The sequence below is a fragment of the Pongo pygmaeus genome, chromosome 6 (genome assembly GCF_028885625.2).
Source record: "Pongo pygmaeus isolate AG05252 chromosome 6, NHGRI_mPonPyg2-v2.0_pri, whole genome shotgun sequence".
NCBI lineage: Eukaryota > Metazoa > Chordata > Mammalia > Primates > Hominidae > Pongo > Pongo pygmaeus.
This window is the reverse complement of record NC_072379.2, coordinates 106,279,769-106,299,377: the sequence shown is the minus strand read 5'-3', so window position 1 is coordinate 106,299,377 and position 19,609 is coordinate 106,279,769. Positions and strand designations below refer to the sequence as shown.

The following is a 19,609-nucleotide window of genomic DNA, read 5'->3' as shown; positions in this document are numbered from 1 at the left end:
AATGAGGAGGGCACATAAGCTACACATGACCTCCTGAGACCAGAAACCCAAAATGATGGTAACAGAGTAGTGCTGATCTCCTACATTTTGTTCACTCTTACCTAGGTGAGAGCCTGATCAAAATGGGGGAAATCATCAAATAAAAATGGTAAAGGTCATTGTTTTAGTCCTCTTGAGCTTTGCCCTCCCAGAGCTTTGCAGCTTCTAGCAGCCAGAACGAAGGAGTAGAGCAGCCTTCAGTGGCTCAAGGGCCAAGCAGCTGTGCCCATCCTGGGGTCATGCAAGGCACAAACACATAGTAAGATAAAAAATAAAAATAAAAGGGCATTGTTTTAGACTAAGCTCCTGCACTAGGCCCCAACAGATAAGACTAAAAATCAAAATGGAGTCACTCATGCTAAAGTTTCAAGTTATCAAACCTAAACTAAATTGTTATCTGACACTTGAAGAAATCAGGAGAGAGAGGTAATAGCAAATTTCCTAAAACAGGCCAGTTTAAATTTCCAGTTGACATAATAATAAAGCTTCCTCTGCAATAATCCTTATACAAAAAAGTATCCTGACATGACCTCATGTTAACTAATCCATTATTTTCCTATTGTTCTGTCTCACTGTCTCTGACTTACAAGAAAGTAACTTTGAATGGACTAATATACTCTTTGTTGCTTGCTTTTGCTGTCTTTTGCCTTTTCTGTCTATAATACCGACCTCCCACTTGGTTCCTTGGAACACTTATTCTGTTTTATGGAATGAAGCAGTGCCAGATTCTAGAATTGCAAATAATGACAATAGAGATCTTTAAAAGAAAAAAAAAAAGGCCTTCAGACATAATGTGCCCACAGTCCCAGGTAGGAGAAAGGGCTTACGGGAAAGTCTTACAGGTAGATATATAGATATATGTATTTACCTTGAAGTGATGCAAAATACACATTCACATCAATTCTTTGGAATTCTTTGACAATCTAAAAATAAAAAAGGAGAGTTTGTAACAATTAATAACCTTATCTGCCCATAATTCAGTAGCATTCAGTTACTTGCTCAGGAGAAACATTATTACTTTCATGGTTAATCAGGACTTTAAGGAGAGGTTATTATTGCAAAACCATGGAGGTTTTCAACCTACAGTAATGGTATAATTAGGATTATATCTCAAGAGATGGCAATATCCAGCGCTCAATAGCACAGCACTTGATAGCGTGGAGGTGCTAAATAAACATTTGTGGAAAGAAGAGAGTACAGGAGGCTTTCTAATATAGGCCCTGCTGATTGGAGAAGAGATATGGGTGTGGCTATGCTCATCAGGTTCAAAATGTTACTATTGACCTAAAAGTCAAGGCCTCTATTTTGAATGTCAGTGTCCTGACTGTGATTTTATGCTACAGTTTTACAGGATGTTACTCATTGGGAGAAACTGGGTAAGGGGTACATAGGATCTAAATATTATTCCTTACAACTACATGTGAATTTACAATTATGTCCAAATAAACGTTTAATTTTAAAAAGTCAAGACACAAGACCCATGGTCAATAATAAAAGAGAATTTGAGAATTGTGGAGGAAAACAAATCAAGACCTCTGTTCAAGTATAAAGTTTGGAGTCTTCTTTAGCTATCATAACTGTCATTATAATATTTGAAAGTAAATATTTGTTGTGTGGGAAATATTCTGGCATTAAATATGTTAAGACTCTCCCCAAAAGTAATTCATTGAACTCTCTGGCCAATATAGTCTACAATGGATCTCAGCCAATGCTTAGAGTGAAACGTACAACAAAGAACAAGAGTGTTTTCAAATGAGCTAATAACAAAATCTGCTAAAAGAACTGGAACAGAACCTGTCAGCATATTCTCATACTCTTTTGCCAAGCACAATCACTTCTCTACCTTACCTACCTAGTACCCACATCCTGGAATCATTTCCTCCCCTTATAGAGGTAGCAAAGAAGCCTTAGCTAAGCGGAACCTCAGTAAGGAGTCAGCTTTATATTATTACATCTGATTGTTGGTGTCTTGACCTGCTTACTTTTCTGCCTGACCCTTTTGATACCTGCCTGAAGCTTCACTAAACTTGATGCTTCAGGTGATGTCCTATTCATCTTCTTTGGAGCACTTACTACAGTTGCTATTTATAAGATGACTTAATGTTTGCCTTCTCCTCCAGACTGCTAAGTCCCACGTAGGTAGAAACTGTGTCTACTTCATCACTAGTCTCTTGTGCCTCACAGAGTGCTTAGTACACATTAGGCATTTCACATTTATTTGTTGACAGAATTAATGAACTTCAGCTTGCATAACTGGTTTCTGATATCATTAATGTTTATATCCTGCATACTCCTCAACTCTTACTTTGACTTTCCAGATGCCTGACCTGCTTCCTAATCTAACCTCTTAATAATGCCTGGCTTTTCCAGTCCTAACATACACCTGGTATTCCTTATCCTGTTGCTGTTAACATAACAAATAGAAATGTAATACTTAATAAACTTTTGCCCATTTTTTTCTACTTTTCATATACCATGTGCTATACATTCTCAGAAAGATAAAACATAATAAATGTGAATTAATTTGCTGGGGAGTATCTTTGAACCAGATATTCTTTTTTTTTTTTTTTTTTTTGAGATGAAGTCTCACTCTGTCACCCAGGCTAGAGTACAGTGGCACAATCTCAGCTGCAACCTCCACCTCCCGGGTTCAAGCGATTCTCCTGCCACAGCCTCCTAGGAGCTGGGACTACAGGTGTGCGCCACCATGCTCAGCTAATTTTTGTATTTTTGGTAGAGATGGGGTTTCACCATATTGGCCAGGCTTGTCTTGAACTCCTGACCTCATGATCCACCTGCCTCAGCCTCCCAAAGTTCTGGGATTACAGGCGTGAGCCACCACACCCAGCCTGAACCAGATACTCTTCTAAACACCTTATATCTATGAGCTTATTTAATCCTTGTAACAACCTGTGTAGGTAGATACCATCATTACCTCCATATTACAGATGAAGAAACTGAGATATAGACAGATTAAGCAACTTGCCCAGGGTTGTACTGCTAGTAAGTGGTGAAGCCAGTATCTACCCCAGGTAGTCTGGCTCCAGAGCTTATGCTTTAAAATATTACACTTTTTTACAAAAGCATTCACCTAGAAAAACTACAAAGCCCAAGTATTTGCCCTGTTGCAATACTGGACAACCCACATCATTTTACTATTGTCAAAGCTCCAAATGTATAATTCAGAAAACCAGAACCTTACCACCCGCAGTGACCTCACTCCAACAACGTCCAGGAAAGATATAGCTCCACAGTCAAGCACAAGGCTATGGATTGGCACTTTGGGAACGTTCACTTTGACTGGAAGCTCAGAGTTCCAATCCACTTGAATCTCTATTTCCTTGGTTGGGATATCAAGTTCCTCCGGATCTTCAATATCTTCATCAGGCTCAAAAGCATTATTTGTTGAACCAGCATCACTTATGATGCCATTCTAAACGAAGAAAACACTGTCAACTTAATTGTCAAAGATTTGAAATCTTTCAACCATTCATATCAAATTATCCAAAAGACCTACACACTGTTCCTTGGTAAGCAAGACATCAAGGAGATGAATTTTTAAGGATGGGTTTCACCTCAGCCCAAACTTTGATGTTGTCTAGGAAGAAAACTGGGAGAACAGAGGAGCCAGGAAACTTTTGTTTTCTGGAAGACTGTGGAACTTGGCAAGAAATACACTGGCCAGAGAGTCTGAGTAAAAGTTAATAGCTCCAAAAGTTTATGGACTTACTGCCTTCTATGGTGGGTAGTTTTCTGGCAATGAATTTGCATTTATTTTGTGCCTTTCGGTAAAAATAAAGTATAGAAAATAATGAAGACACTGTTCATGGTGGGGAAAAAATCACATCCTGTGTTTCCAGGCAGCGCTGCTGATTTTATTTCATTCCCTTCCACTCCCTCTTGCCTATAAGAATAGCTCAGTTGTTCTTTGATACGTACATGTCATTTGTTCATTCACATCTGGATACTAAAGGAGATAGATTTAATTTTAGACCATCCAACTGCTCTCATCAGGGAAAGGAAATAATTTAAGGGGGAAAAGAAAGATGTCGTCTCACCTTTGTTGCTCTTAATTGTCCATTTTTTATTAGTTTCTGTATTTTCCTCAGTGCTTTCAGCCTCTTATTATATACTCTAATGGCATCAAATCCAACCTTTGGAAATAAATGTCAAGTTACTTAAAATGCCTGGCACCTAAAGCTTATTAATGGCAACTGTTATCTGGAAAGGCTATTTCTCAAAGGGTATAATTCCTTGAGCTATCCTGCCAAAAAAGAAATTGTAAGGTCTGATGGAGTAGATCTCTGTCTACTCCCAGGCTACCCTACTCCTACCAAGAAGCTCTGAGAAGACAGTAGCATATTAAAGGCTCCAAGACAGTAAAAGACAAAACAGCAAAAAACAGCAAAAAACAAAACAAAACAAAACAAACAAACAAAAAAAAACACACGCACACACCAAAATACCCTCTTTAGTTTAAGTCTGGGTTTTCCAAATTCCCTTGGTGTCACAGAGCCCTTTTGTTATTGCAAAATCTGTGAACATTCCTCTGAATCAGTTTGCCCTGGAACTCACTTAGAAAAACACTGATTTACAGGCAAACTCCAAGTTCTTTTTGCTGCAACTGGGCAACCCTACCTCCAATACATGTTTCCACTGTCTCTCAGCTCACATAGTTCTCAAACACTTGACATGATTTCTTTCCTTCAGCCAACTGCGGCACAAAGCCTGTTAGTCCAACTAATCTGGATCTCTTCCTTCTGTGAACTCTCAACTGTCTATACTACTTATTTGGAACTTACTCAAATTCCGCCTAGAAACATCTCTGATGTTTTTGTCTGGCATAGTTATTGCTACCTGGGTTTTAACACATGTGTTTTTTTAATCCCCAAATAGACTGTAAATTATTTGAAGGCAAGGGTGTTATATTTTAATTCTCATTGCCCTACACAAAGGGAAGAGGGTCTAGTGCCTATTCCTGATTGGAGCCCAATAAATATTTGTAGAATGAATGAAGTCTCAAAAGAGGTTAGAAAACAAATTTCTAGGGTTAAAATACTTACTGTGGACTTGATACATTTTTTAAAACCATCAACATTGCCATAGAAAATAGGACTGGAAAATCTAAGAATCTTCACTCCTCGAGGTTCTTCAATCTGGCATTAAAAGAAATTGTCTGGGGTTAAATAATTTCAAGTCTCAAGTATTTAATTACATTTCTGGCTACTTAGCAAGGAGTCAAGTCACAGTTGCTCAGAGGAGCTGGGTAGCAGCACTCAACTTTTCTTTCTTTTCCTTTTTTTTTTTTTGAGATGAAGTTTTACTCTGTTGCCCAGGCTGGAGTACAGTGGCTCAATCTCGGCTCACTGCAACCTCCACCTCCTGGGTTCAAGTGATTCTCCTGCCTCAGCCTCCCGAGCAGTTGGGATTTCAGGTGCTGCCACCACATCCAGCTAATGTTTCCATTTTTAGTAGAGACAGAGTTTCGCCACATTGACCAGGTTGGTCTCAAACTCCTGACCTCAAGTGATTCGCCCGTCTCAGCCTCCCAAAGTCCGATTACAGGTGTGAACCACCGTGCCTGGCCTCTACTACTTTTCTTGAATAGGGAGGCAACAGGTTACAAAAACTCTTGGACCTCTACAGTCTCATAGAAGGTCAAAGTTAGAAAGAGCCTTAGAAAGCAATTTATTCAACCCTCTGATTTCCAGATAAAGAAACTGAGGCTTAGAACAGTGCCATGATTTGCCTGAAGTTCATACCACTGACTCTCCTGATTTTGCTAACGTTCTTTAAAAGTAGCAAAGAAAAAAAGCAAAATCAATGGGATTTGCAGAACTGAGGCCTATGATATCATCTGCTGTTCTCACCCTGACATACAATGGCCACACCCAAAATAGAACCCAGGAATCATAGAATCATATACTTTTCTAGTCTTCAGGAATCAGCAATTTTAGTCTAGCTGCTTCAGATGAGAAAACTGAGGTCCTGAGAGGCTGAATGACTTGGGCAAAGTCTCACCAAGATGGAGCCTAGAAGTCAGAATTCCCTAACTCAACTTAGAGCTCCCTGCCCCAAAGCCAAAAATATCTCTAAATCATTTTAGCTCTTAATGGCACTTGGCTCAACATAACAGAAAGATCACGGAAGTAAATTAAGTAGCAGCTACTGAAATCCCAGGTTCAATGTCCAACTTTTTTTAATGTTAAGGTAAAATTAGACTGCAACTTCCTAGGGTTCACATTATTATTATTATTATTTGCTAAATTTGTATTTTCTTAATTTACTTTCTCTGCTTTTTTATCTTTGTTTCCCCTAGTCACCACTAAGCAATTTTATTTGCAGGTGACACAAGTCCATCAATGGGATGTTTAATTTCTTTGTTTTTCATTTCCTGTGTCATATTTTATTTCTTCTAATTCCAAGCATAAAGCAAAGCGTCTAATAATAAGGTCTTGGTCATAGAGAACTTGATAATCTCTGGTTAGAACTGAATAAAGAAAATCTTACAGAAGATAAGAATTATATACCAGATAAAATTTTGGATGAACATCTAGAAATTGCCTATTATTTTTAAATTCCTCTTACAACAGTTTTATATTAAAATGACATTCAGCTGGCCAGGTGCGGTGGCTCACGCCTGTAATCCCAACACTTTGGGAGGCCAAGACGGGCAAATCACTTGAGCTCAGGAGTTTGAGACCAGCCTGGGCAACATGGTGCAACCCCATCTCTACTAAAAATACAAAAATTAGCCAGGCGTGGTGGCACCTGCCTGTAATCCCAGCCACTTGGGAGGCTGAGACAAGAGAATCACTTGAACCCAGGAGGCAGAGGTGGCAGTGAGCTGAGATCGTGCCGTTGCACTCCAGCCTGGGTGAAGAGTGAGACTCCATCCAAAAAGAAAAAAAAAAGACATCCAGCTAGCATAGACAAAATTCATATAAGCCATGGGTGTCAGAAGGTACACTGGATCAAAAATTTTCATGACAATCCCTGTGGACTAACAGAATTTCCCAATAGGCACTTCTCCCTTTGGCTACCTTGTACGTAAAACGGAGCTGCTGAAATTTCAGGCTAGTAAACCCAAGTCCAGCAAATGTCTCACAAAGGTACTTACATTTTTGTAATTCTTGGTACTTTTGTAGATATCTGTGCTAGGGATGCTTCCAAGGCCATTCCAAGAAGGACTAGAGAAAAAATATCAAGGTCAAGATTTTTTGGAACAGCCATATTTTGGAATAAAAAGTTAAAAACAACAGCTACTAAAGAGCCCATCATTCTGGTGTTTTGGACTCTGTCTTTATTGCAAATGACATTTTCCTGTAGCTAACTCTGAAATGAACAGCTGGTGTTTGTGTGGAATCGGCAGGGGAGGGGAGAAACTGTGCCTCTCTTCTGATGGCTGAGAGAAATAATGAGCATCATACTTGCACGTGCACAACACGTTATAGGATAAGCAAAGAGCTTTCACGCATGTGAAATCTTATTTAAGCCCTGCCATAACCCTGAAAGGTCATCAGTATTATCCTGATTTTTATTGTTAACTTCTTAAGAGAAGTGAGAAAAGCCCTGGAGGTAAAGGGCAGCAGAGCCTCTGTCTTTAACCCCTGGGTCTTCCAGTGCCTGGCACTTCTTTGTGACTTAGTCATTTTTTATAGAAATAGGAGACCGGGAGGACCAGAAATAAGTCCTTCCTGTCAACCAGACTATTGATTTCCTGTTCCTGATGCAATCAGATAAATTCCGTGATTCTTCATGTGTGACTAGAGACATGTTAAATACAATTCCTGAAGAAAGAGTATCTGTTTAGTGTACTTTCAGCATTGTGCTCTCTGGATCAGCATGATAATTACTGGAAATTAAATACTGTGGAGGATACTGCTTTTTGTTGGCTAAAAGCCTAGATACCAAACTAGCAGCTAAAATGTGCCACCAGTTATTCCTTGGCTTACAGGTTTGTGCTGATTTTTAACTTAAAAGTTCATAAGCTAATCTCTCTCTGTAAAACTCTTCTTTTCCAACCACATCCATGCAAGAAAAAATAGACACTGCGGCATACACAGCATGAGAGACAGCATCTTCTAAGGAGGGTTTTTGAGACATGTCCTAGCAGCAAATTGGACACTTTGGGAGCCTGCAAACCTTCTCAGGCCCTTGGGCAATCATTTAGGGTGCTGAGGTGGAAAACACAAGCCTTTTAGTTAGGCACCAATATGCCAAGGTAGGGAAGGAGGGCAGGACGGAGAACTGGCTAGTGGAACAGGAGAGGTGAGCTGATGCTAAGCTGAAGACAGCTATCTTGATGTTTTTCCATGTGTCTTCTTTCACGGCCCAAGCACAGGCAGAGCAGGGGCCAGAAGTCTGGAAAGACGATGGACACATTGAGGAGGGAGAGAAAGACTGTTCCCCTCTAGGACCAGGAGGGCACTTAACTAAGGCCTCTCTAGAATCAAAACAAAACCAACCAAAAAACCACCTTCAGGCTCCTCACCTTCCCTCACAGGCTGTTTTCCATTATTTAAATCATGTCTTTGCTGCCTTCACTCTGCATATGAGCTAATTGTTTCCTTCACATAAATGTGTGGTTTATTGGTTATATGCCTTATTGGTTATATGACAGATTTGAGTGAATTTTGGCTGTCATCAGCTGTTTTAAAGTCCTCCTGTTCTGGGTTATGTAACTTTTGGTTACTAGCTTTAAAAAAGAAAATGAACTATAATATATAACAGCTGTCTTGTCCCAAGCCTGGGGCTCAGTGCCTTGCATTCCTCATCTCATTTAAAGAAGAAACTACAAAGCAACTTCAGCCTTTGGCTAAACTATGTACCTTTTAGTCTTACCACAACTAAAAGGAGAGCACAGCAGTGGAGGACATGAGTAGGTACATAGGTTCAAATCTTAGCTCTGCCACGTACTAGCTGTGTGATCTTAGGGTTGCTTCTTAGCCTTTCTGAATTTCTCTTTTCTCACCTGTAGAATGAGACTAATCAAATCTATTCATAGGCTATTTTTGAAGATTAAGTATGTCTGTAAAACACTGTGTGCTTAATGCATAGAAGCACTCAATACATAGTAACTATAACGAAAGAAAGTGGCTTCACTGTATTTATCAAAATGGTATAAGAAAGCTCAGAGTGTGTTGTTCTGTTTATAAGAAATCTGGGTTTTATGTTACTCACAACTGAACTCTCAGGACCACAGTCAATAGTCCAAATATAAGGCCAGCTAGTAAACCGAGATCCAGCCCCAGAATGATGGACACTATACACGTAAACACCCAGATAACCTAGGGAAAAAAACAGAAATGAAAAGAATTATATTAATCTATCAGGTACCATCATGTGATAACTACCTATAAAAATAAGATCAATTATCCACAAAAAAATTACAGGTTTTTTTTTTTCTTTTGAGACATGGTCACACTCTGTTGCCCAGGCTGGAGTGCAGTGGCACCATGATAGCTCACTGCAGCCTCCATCTTCTGGACTCAAGTGATCCTCCTGCCTCAGCCTCCCAAGTAGCTGGGACTACTCACAGGTACATACCACCACACCCGGCTAATTTTAAATTTTTTATTTGTAGTAGAGACAAGGTCTCACTGTGTTATGCAGGCTGGTCTCAAATTCCTGAGCTCAAGTGATCCTCCTGCCTCCCAAAGTGCTGGGATTACAGGCCTGAGCCACTGTGCCTGGCCAAATCACAGCTTTTTAAAAATATTGTGACATCATTCATTTTATATTTAACTAGCTGTAGAAACTGGGCTTCTCAATTAAGACCAACTGTCCCATTTTATTTATTTCTAAATTTTTGAATAGCTAATATATTTGCATGGTTCATAAGGGAATTATCATTAAAAAGGGGAAAACTCTTGCTCACAACCCTCCCCCTTCTCCACCCATTCCCAACTTCCCTCCCTCCTTGTATCCGTTTTTATTTCTGCCTGTGTCTGTGCTTTTCCCCAGCATTTCTATTCTGGTCTCTTTTTCACTTAACGATTTGTCTTGGAAAATTTTCCATATCAATATGTAGGAAGTCTTCTCATTCTTTTTATGGTTTAAATTAGAGAGGAACTCTGAAGGATTTAGCTTCTGATTTTTAGTTTCTCAGAATAGTTGTGAAGGTTATGTTAGTCAGAGTTAAAGTCAGCATGGGTTTTTACACTTCGTATTTTGTTTTTGCATTGTTTTGTATGTTGTTTGTCCTTCTAAACCAGGGTGTTTAAACATTTTTTTTGCTTTTTGCGTTTAGAAGGCCAAAGGTGTATGAATGAGCCTCATATGGGATTCTTGCTGGAAATTGACCTTCCCAGAGATACAGAATCTTCACAAAATGCAGTTCACATGGAAGACTTCATGGCTTTGATTTATCCCCACAATTCTAATTTCTCCTCTGGAGTTCCCAAAGCGCAAGTGAGACTTAGGGGATGGGGGGAATATAGTGATATGGCAGGAAGCATATAAGAACCAAATCTTATTTCAGATAAAAATGGGCGGTAGGTGACTTACAGCATCAATCTTATTCTGCCTCCACAGACGAGGAATGTCACACACCTGCATAAACATCCCTTTCAGGTTGGCAATTACGACAGCTGCCAAGACCGACTGCCAAGAGAGACAGAGAAGGCTGTGTTATTCAGGGAATGGTTTTCCATGTGATGATTGTTAAATCTCCTGTTATTTATCTGGTAGCAGAGTAGTGAAGGGAAATTATGCAATCGGTATGCAGAGAAGCAGGGTTATACCTTCTGCAAGGGTTCCAGAAGCTTCCCCAGGGCAAGAATGGCGATCATCACAATTGCAGCAGAGATGATGCCAGCAACCTGGAAGACACACACCTCCCATGAAAAGGATTCGTCCTTCTCCCTTGTGTCTTCCAGCTCACTGGATGTGTGTATCAGACAGCCTGTTCACAGACACACTTCATCCCTGCCTCCCCCTTCTGCTCAATACTGTCGAGAAAAGTGAGAGTTATTTGCTCAAGCTACAACACTGAACAAAAATGGCATCTATATATGCTATGGCAGAAAAGTTAAAGAAAATGTGGAGACTGATCCTATGAAATTAAAGCCAGTTTGACAGGGAATTCATTTGGAGTTAGTACACACCTGCAGTTTCGGCGTCCATTCAGGCCAACCTTCTAGTTATTTGCCATGGCAGGAAACATGGACCAACCCCCCCTTTCCCAACAACAGAGATCATTGTCATATTCTTGGGAAATAAATTCTCATGGCACATAGCTGATTCTTCTGCATTATTGAAGCTGCAGCTATAATAGCAACTCTGATAACACTTCGTACTTGTAGCACATGGTCTCATTAAAGTCTCAGAGAAAATAAATTTACTCATCCTATTGCAAATTTGAAATGCCACATTTGCACATAGAGAGGTGGGATTGTGTCTCCTGCTTTCTCTGACAGTTCCACGGAGGCAGACTCAGAGCTTTGCCCCAAGGCAGCCTGAAACAGTGGCTATGGAGTGACGGGGCAATAGCAGGGGTAAAAGGAAGCTTCAGAAACTTTACCTTCACTGGCAAAAATAGCTCTCCTAAGATCCATAATAGTTAGGAGAGAGGCTGAGGGGGTGGGAACTACTCTCTCGTTTGATTAGATGACCAATGAATTCTCTGTTGAGACAGCTGGGGCAGAGCCAAGATGAAGATTAAAAGCTCTGAAACAAAGAAGAAAAGGAGACAGAGAACTACAAGCAAAGCAATCAGAGAGGAAACAACTGGGAAGATTGCGTTGAGCACAAGTACTGCCTAGTGCAAGAGGTCTGAGTTATGGGAGACAGACACTGCAAATATAAACAGAAAATTAGAAAGCACTCGCTCTACCTGGCAAATTGATCATTTATATTTAGATTATAGTTGGGTCAGCCTGAGGCAATATGATGTGTACGAGGTACTAAAAAGCGTGTTTTGGCTGCCTTTTCTATGCTCTTCCTATCCCCACCCTAGATTCCCAGTACCCTGGTGCTCTTTCCCTTCTCCTGACTAAGCAGAGAAGCTGATATCCTCCTTCCCTGCCTTCTCTTCGCTTCCCTTCCTCTCCCTTGTCCTTCCTTCCATTTTCTTCTTTCCTTCCTTCCCTTATCCCTCCCTTCCTTCCTTGCATGCGATTACTCAACCAGTATTTACCTAGCCACTTGCATCTCACTGTGGATGGGGAGCTCTGTGAACTGGAGAAAGATACGGAGATTTGGGGATGAGGACCACAGTCAGCTGCCAAACTCATGCCAGGAGAGTGGCCACCTACTTGCCAAGTATATGTCATAATGAGTCTCCAATTATGGGAGGCCAAGGCTCATTTGGCCAGTATATTAAAATTGGTGAGTGATCAATTATTTGTACTTACTTGATAAGGCTTGCTTGTGAGAAACTCTGTAGACTTTGTATCTACAAGCAGATTCAGTTACTAAAAAATTATTCTGTAAAGGGAGGGGGTAATCAGAGCTAAAGGGTGGTTTGTAATCAAATTACTTTTCCGTGAGTCAGTGGAAGTCAGATGGGGGTGAAGGAAAGAAAAGGTTCCAATGTTTAATTCTTCTACAATCTGTAGATGTGCTAAAAACAGTTCGTATCCACCAATACTCATTCTTCCATTCATTCATTCAGCAAATATATGCCAGGTGCTTCTTATGTGCCAGGCACAATATATGTATCATAGATGCTAAGATGCTATTCTTGCCTAAAGGAGTGAAACAATGAGCATTTACAAGTATGTGCTAAGACTTTACATTTTCTTGTTTAATCCTCACAATATCCCTATGAGACGGATGCAATTATCATTTCCATTTTGTAGATGCTGAATCTGAAGTTCCAACATAAGAGAAAACACGAGAAGCCACACAAGAGAAGCCCTGCCAGTTTATTTGTCCATCAGTCCCTGGATTTCAGTTCAGGCACTTAGACTTTTAACCCCAGAATTTAGTATACATTTCAATAATTAAACATGAAGCCATTTCTTTACTCGTTTCATTCTTTAATGCTGAAATCCTGGCATCCTTCATTCCTAATTATAATACATGCCAGTATGTGGCAGGGGGTATTAGCTTACCAGAACACCATTATCCCCCAAACCCTCTGCCAAGGAGGTCACTTTACATGGGCATTCTTACTGGGACAGCCAGCCCATGCCTCATTTGAGCCTGGAGGTAACAGCAGGAGAATGGACATCAGCAGTTTGAGATTTGCCTGTACCCGCTGAAGACCATGTGCTCTGGAGAGCTTGTCAGTGCTCCGTCTCAAATGAAAGCAGCAGAAGTTCCTGCTGCCGGCAGCTGCAGCCTGAAATGGGCACAGCTTTGGAAATTGGCTCTGACCTCTTCCCCTTGACCACAGATCTCTGGCTATGCCTCCGGATATGAGCTGTATTATTTTACCTGTTCCCTCAGAGCTGGAAATATTTGCCAAAAAATAAAAAATTAAGAAAAATTCTGAAAATAAAATTTTTTGTTGAAAAGCAGCAAAAAAACCTGGAAGAGGCCAATTCTTCCAAGTCTGTCACAAGATCCATTATACATAGGAAAGGAGCATCACATGCATATTGGGGACAATTAAAGCTCTCCCTGGGCAAGTCACTGTTGGAGTCATTAGTTTTTTCAGTTATTCTCATATATATATATATATTTGAATATATATATGAGAATATATATATATATTTGAATATATATATGAGAATATATATATATGAATATATGAGAATATATATATGAATATATATATGAGAATATATATATATGAATATATATGAGAATATATATATATGAATATATATGAGAATATATATATGAATATATATATGAGAATATATATATGAATATATATATGAGAATATATATATATTTGAATATATATATGAGAATATATATATATATTTGTGTGTGTATGTGTGTGTGTGTGTATATATATATATATATATTTGACACAGAGTCTAGCTCTTGTCACCCAGGCTGGAGTGCAATGGCATGATCTTGGCTCACTGCAACCTCCACCTCCCAGGTTCAAGTGATTCTCCTGCCTCAGCCTCCCAAGTAGCTGGGATTACAGGCATCCACCACCACACCTGGCTAATTTTTGCATTTTTAGTAGAGAAGGGGTTTCACCATGTTGGCCAGGTTAGTCTCGAACTCCTGACCTCAATTGATCCGCCCACCTCAGCCTCCCAAAGTGCTGGGATTATAAGCATGAGCCACTGTGCCCGACTTATATTTATTTTTTAAGTGTCCCTGCCTTAGTAAAACCCATTTGAAGACTGTGAAGACTGTGTGTGTGTGCGTGCATGCGTGTGTGTGTGTGTGTGTGTATTGCACTATGTAGTTTGGGTTTTTTGTTCTTTGTAGTCTCAATGCACTTCTTACTCCTAAATAATAGTTCTTTCTGTGTTGGGAAGATAAGGACCTCAAGGCATAAGAGACAGAAGCGCAATTCCTGAGTCTGTCCCTTGTGCCCATCTGCTTGGTGTGGTCTCTTCGACTGTGTCTTGCTGGAAAGAGTGGCCTTTGAGCATGGCTCCTGAGTTTTCTGAATGCTGAAGGAGAGATTATCCAGAGATTAACTAGGATGCTGCCTTTTTGGCCACCTTGTAAAGGCAACAACTGCAAACCACGTTTAAAAAGATAAGATTAAACCCACATGCAGAACTTCAAGAACATAAATCTTACTCAGGAAGAAATGCCAAAAATGTTACAACAAAAATATTCTTGGCTAGCAAACTGTTGTTCTGTGGGAAAAAACACCCGGGGAGGAATTTCCTGATCCTTGTAAAGGAAATGTGAATAGAGCTTTTCACTTTCCTGAAAATAGAATAACTCCTAAAGCCAGGAAGCGCTTTTACCAAGCCGTCTGTCTCCCCAGGTTAACAAATTAACAAAAATAAGCATCCTTCATTACTGATTCCTTGTCAGTTGTTATTGACCATAGAGAAGCAGGTAAGTGTAGCTACATGTCAGGTAAGCACTGACAAATAGATTTGAGAATGACTGTATCAGAAAACCATACATGTTGTTTTTTAAGAGATTTCAGGTGAGGGAGTGGAACAAGAGGAATAGGCCTGAGATGAATCAGATGAGGAAGTCCAAGTCTGAAAGGCAAATTGTCCTGCTAAGCTCTGTGCGAGCCTTCCTCTGTTGCCATTCCTCGACTTGTTCTCTGAGATGGGTATCATAAGGCTGTTGTTCCTACCTGTGTCTTTCCTCCAGTGCTCTCCTGGACGGCCGTGCGGGACAGAGCAGTGGTGGCCACAAAACAAGAGAAGAATCCTGAGAAGATGTTGCTGATCCCAAAGGCAATGAATTCCTAAGGGAGAGACTGGATGACAACGATCCTACAAATTGAATCTTTGCAAGACCTTCACTGAGTATTTCAGGAAGTACATTAAGAACAAAAACTCCTATGTATGCCCACCCTGCGTGGTGGTCCAGTTTAATTTTTACCGTGATAGTTACTTGGGGTCCTTGTACGACATCAAGAGTTTGGACTCCATACCGTTTGAGAGAGGTCTCATTGCTCTCGATAATTTTTAAAGTTGACAAGAAATAGCACCTGATCGTTTGCTAAGCTTTTTCACTGCCTAGTGAATGGAATGTCTGCAGCTCTCACATAAAGTGTTTTTCTGTGGTTGAATATTCTCTGTGAAGCATATTACGACTAGCAGTGCTGTTATTCTGCTTGATTACTAACCATTTAACTACTATCATTGCTATACTGTATTTTCAGAAACATATAGATACAGAACTTGCAAATTTTCAAACAGTGTGAAATCAGCTTACCTGGCAATGTATCACATGCCTACAAAAATTGCCTGTATATATTAACTGCACAGTGAACCACCTCAATTTAAAGTGGTCACAACTATTATTAATGTTTGTTGCACCGTTTTGTCACATTATAACTGCCATTAAAAATAATTGCCAAGAGGTACTGGGTTACAGGAAGAATTCTCTTTCTGACCTAATATGTTCACTTTGAATGTCATTTATGACCTGACTGAATTAGCTCTTTTAAAATTAGTGTTATTTCAACTTACTTCTTAAAAAAGCAAAGTGATGCAGTGTGTCTATTCCAAAATAATTTCTAATTAGAAAACGCAAGAGGAAAACCAACCCAATAAGGTCTGGTGAAAGAATCCAACCCCTTCTTTAGCTGACACCAAAATCTTTTCCATTTATGTTTTTTTCCTGTTTCCAGCCCTATAAAACCAGTTCAGCAAAAGGGCACCCATACCTGGTTCCCATCGATGGTGTAATCATACTTGGTGGCATATACTTTTCCTACTGACACTGCAATAGCATAAGCCACCACAGCGATGGAAAATGATGCAGCCAGCATCTCCGAGAACAAGCTCACAGGTGGAAGTTCAGGAGGCAAAAACCTAGTGAGTTTTTAAGTGAAAAATGCTGTGAAGATTTGACCACCATTCTTTTTCCCCATCTCATCAAATGCTATATCCGCTCAGTCACATATTAGACATGAAAGTACTTGATCCAAAAGAACAAAAAGCACATGAAATACCTACATGGTAGTAGCAGCTTTTATAATGTTTAATCAGAAGTTGGTGTTATCTCACTGGCTGATTTCTTTGTCCTCTATTTTCGAGCCTACCCATGCTGACTTTTCTCTATCTCTCACATGAATAAATCTGCTGTTACTGATTCTTTAATATCATACAGCCCCATCCATGCCATCTCACATGTTAGTGTTTCTTCTTCCACAATTTCATCTTAAAGGTCTTTGAATTTAAAAGAGATTCTAGCCATAATATGAGATTTACTGTGTTTGAAGAGGTATCAGGTCTGTTAAAGAGACAAAGTATGTATGATGCTAAAAGAGCTCAGTGGAAAATCCTTTTTTTGAGAGCCAGGACATTTAAAATCTTCTTAAGGCAAAAAAGATTAAATTAATATAATTATCGCAATGCTCCATAGTGACTAAAATATCTTAACGATTGTGGGGTCCAATGACTACCATTTGACAAAACCAGAGCTACCCTACAAACCATATAAAAAATTAACCTACACGTTATGCCATGAGGTTGTCTCAAATATGAAAATTTGGGAGATGTACCTATATCTTGATGACTATCCACATGGTGTAATTCCAGAGGTCCCCAGCCATGAAAGGTCTCCCCGACCTATCTCACTTATGCCTAAAGTTTCTTTAATAAGGAAACTACATTTTCCCCTATAATTAGAGAAGAGTGGTAAAAATAAAATAGAAATAAGGTTCTTAGAGAAAACCATAGAGAAAGTTAACCTAGCAAGCATCCTAGGTATTGTTGAATCCACCACTCTTGTCTTGTCTTGTTGATAAACGAACTTAGACCTGGAAACGTGAAATGATTTGCTTGAGGTCAGTTAGTGGGTCCAGGTCTAAATGTTAGATATTAGACGATTTCCTACCTAACAAGATCTGTCTTGTTCTCTGCCCTTGTAACCTTACTCTCCCTACCCGTGAAGTTAATTTTCAGACTCCTTTTCTCCTTATATCCCATCCTACCCCACAAGGAGACTCTGGAATGAGCCCCATCTGTAGACAGACAGGATGTTGGAAACCCTGATCCAACAGTTGGGCGACTCAGCATGACCTCACCTGCTAGTTGGAATGTGACTTGGGACCACACTTCTCAAAACAGGCTCCTGACTTGCTCCTGAGACCCAGTCAACCCTACTTCAGGTCACTCGGACTTGTCAGGGTAACTTTCCAGTTTCACATACAGCTTAGTTTTGATAGCAGCCTAATGCACTTTGCCTGCCTGGCTGCCTAGTTCTCCAAATATGACCTGATCCTTGATTATCCAGGGTTGCAAAGTGTAAAGTGCAAAGACTTAAGTCAAAGGACCAGAATCACTCTCAAATGACTTTTGGCATGTTATTTAAACCCACCACGTCCCGGTTTCCTCAGCTGTCAAATGGGGACTATATACTCTTCTCAAAAGATTCAATGAGAAATCACTTGTGTAAGTAATTAGTGTCTACACATATAGTAGGTTCTTGGTATGTATTGGGAGAACCTAAGTCTGTCATACTCCTGCCACTCATGTCTGCTGTCTTGCTGAACCCTAAGTGTGCCAATTATTTGCCCCAAACCAATTGAAGTCCCATATGGATATCTTCTAATGACCTGTAAGTAAGCCTTTTTTCCTTGCCCTTGCCCTTGCCCTTGCCCTTGCCCTCCTTCTGTGGATATAACTCTCTAAATTTTTTGCTCAGTGGGCCTGTTTGGCCCCAGCCAAGCATGTCAGGCCTGATCATAAGACAACACTACAAAGAGCCCAAGGGAGTGAGCAAGTGAACACACACTTATCTGAAAAAATGAAGACCGGGAGAGGTGAACCCTGAAGGGCCCAAAATTCCGCAAACAACAGGCCAGCGTCATAAACAGAATACCAAACAGAATACCAGAGTACTTCAGACTGGGTCTGAACACTTGGCAAATGCACCACCACTCCGGCTAGAAGAGAAGAGTAGCCCTCAGAAAGCAGCCAGGAAAAAACCCCTGTGGTTTTGTTGACTTTGCCCCTGTGCCACGCTTTCAAGTACAACTGCAAAGCACATACTTTAAAAACAACAGTAGGCCTGAGTTCCCCAAACCAATGAATGGAACCCAGATTGATGGGACAGGGCATGTTCTGTCGGCCACCTATAACTTGATACATCCTAGGAAACCTGATGAAAGGGGTCTATAACAGTGCCTGTAATCCCAGCACTTTCGGTGGCTGAGGCAGGCGGATCACCTGAGGTCAGGAGTTTGAGGCCAGCCTGGCCAACATGTTGAAACCCCATCTCTACTAAAAATTAGCCAGGCATGGTAGTGTGTGCCTGTTGTCCCAGCTACTCACGAGGCTGAGGCAGGAGAATTGCTTGAACCTGGGAGGCAGAGGTTGCAGTGAGCCGAGATCATGCCACTGCATTCCATGCTGGGTGACAGAGTGAGGTTCCGTTTCAGAAAAGGAAAGAAAGGAAAAGAAAAAGAAAGAAAGAAGGAAAGAAAGAAAAGAAAGAAAGAAAGAGAAAGAAGGAAAGAAAGGAAGAAAGAAAGAAAAAAAGGAAGGAAAGAAAGAAAGAGAAAGGGAAAGAAAGAAAGAAAAAGGGAAAGAAAGAAAAAAGAGGAAGAGAGAAAGGAAGGAAGGAAGGGGAGGAAAGGGAGGGAAGGGAGGAAAGGGAGGGAAGGGAGGGAAGGAAGGGAAGAAAGAAAGAGAATGAAAGAAAGAGTAACAAACATGACAACAAGAGGACCTCTGGAACTGACGAAGACAGGAGGCAAGACAGTGAATATGGATTAAAATTTAGAGGACAGAGCTGTCAATCTTGTCATGGGTTTATACACACACACACACGCACCACAGAGATCATGCCACTGCATTCCAGGCTGGGTGACAGACTGAGACTCTGTTAAAGAAAAGAGAAAAGAGAATAACAAACATGACAACAAGGGGACCTGTGGAACTGGCAAGGACAGGAGGCAAGAGAGTGAACAGGGATTAAAATTTAGAGGACAGAGCTGACAATCTTGTTATGGGTTTACACATACACGTGAGCACGCCCGCCCGCACACACACACACACACACA

The 19,609-nt window shown here is 40.4% G+C and overlaps 1 protein-coding gene across 1 annotated transcript in view; it reads right to left on the bottom strand.

Moving 5' to 3' along the window:
* The window catches only part of SLC26A4 (solute carrier family 26 member 4), a 55,707-nt gene that overhangs the window by 12,565 nt on the left and 23,533 nt on the right, over window positions 1-19,609 (bottom strand). The window contains exons 8-17 of the mRNA XM_054494193.1: window positions 16,265-16,412; window positions 15,224-15,337; window positions 10,785-10,862; window positions 10,549-10,644; window positions 9,223-9,329; window positions 7,160-7,229; window positions 5,103-5,195; window positions 4,098-4,193; window positions 3,242-3,472; window positions 908-962 (exon numbers count right to left, since the gene is read on the bottom strand). Of these exons, the coding sequence (XP_054350168.1) occupies window positions 908-962; window positions 3,242-3,472; window positions 4,098-4,193; window positions 5,103-5,195; window positions 7,160-7,229; window positions 9,223-9,329; window positions 10,549-10,644; window positions 10,785-10,862; window positions 15,224-15,337; window positions 16,265-16,412 (1,088 nt within the window). The remainder of the gene's footprint in view (window positions 1-907; window positions 963-3,241; window positions 3,473-4,097; window positions 4,194-5,102; window positions 5,196-7,159; window positions 7,230-9,222; window positions 9,330-10,548; window positions 10,645-10,784; window positions 10,863-15,223; window positions 15,338-16,264; window positions 16,413-19,609) is intronic.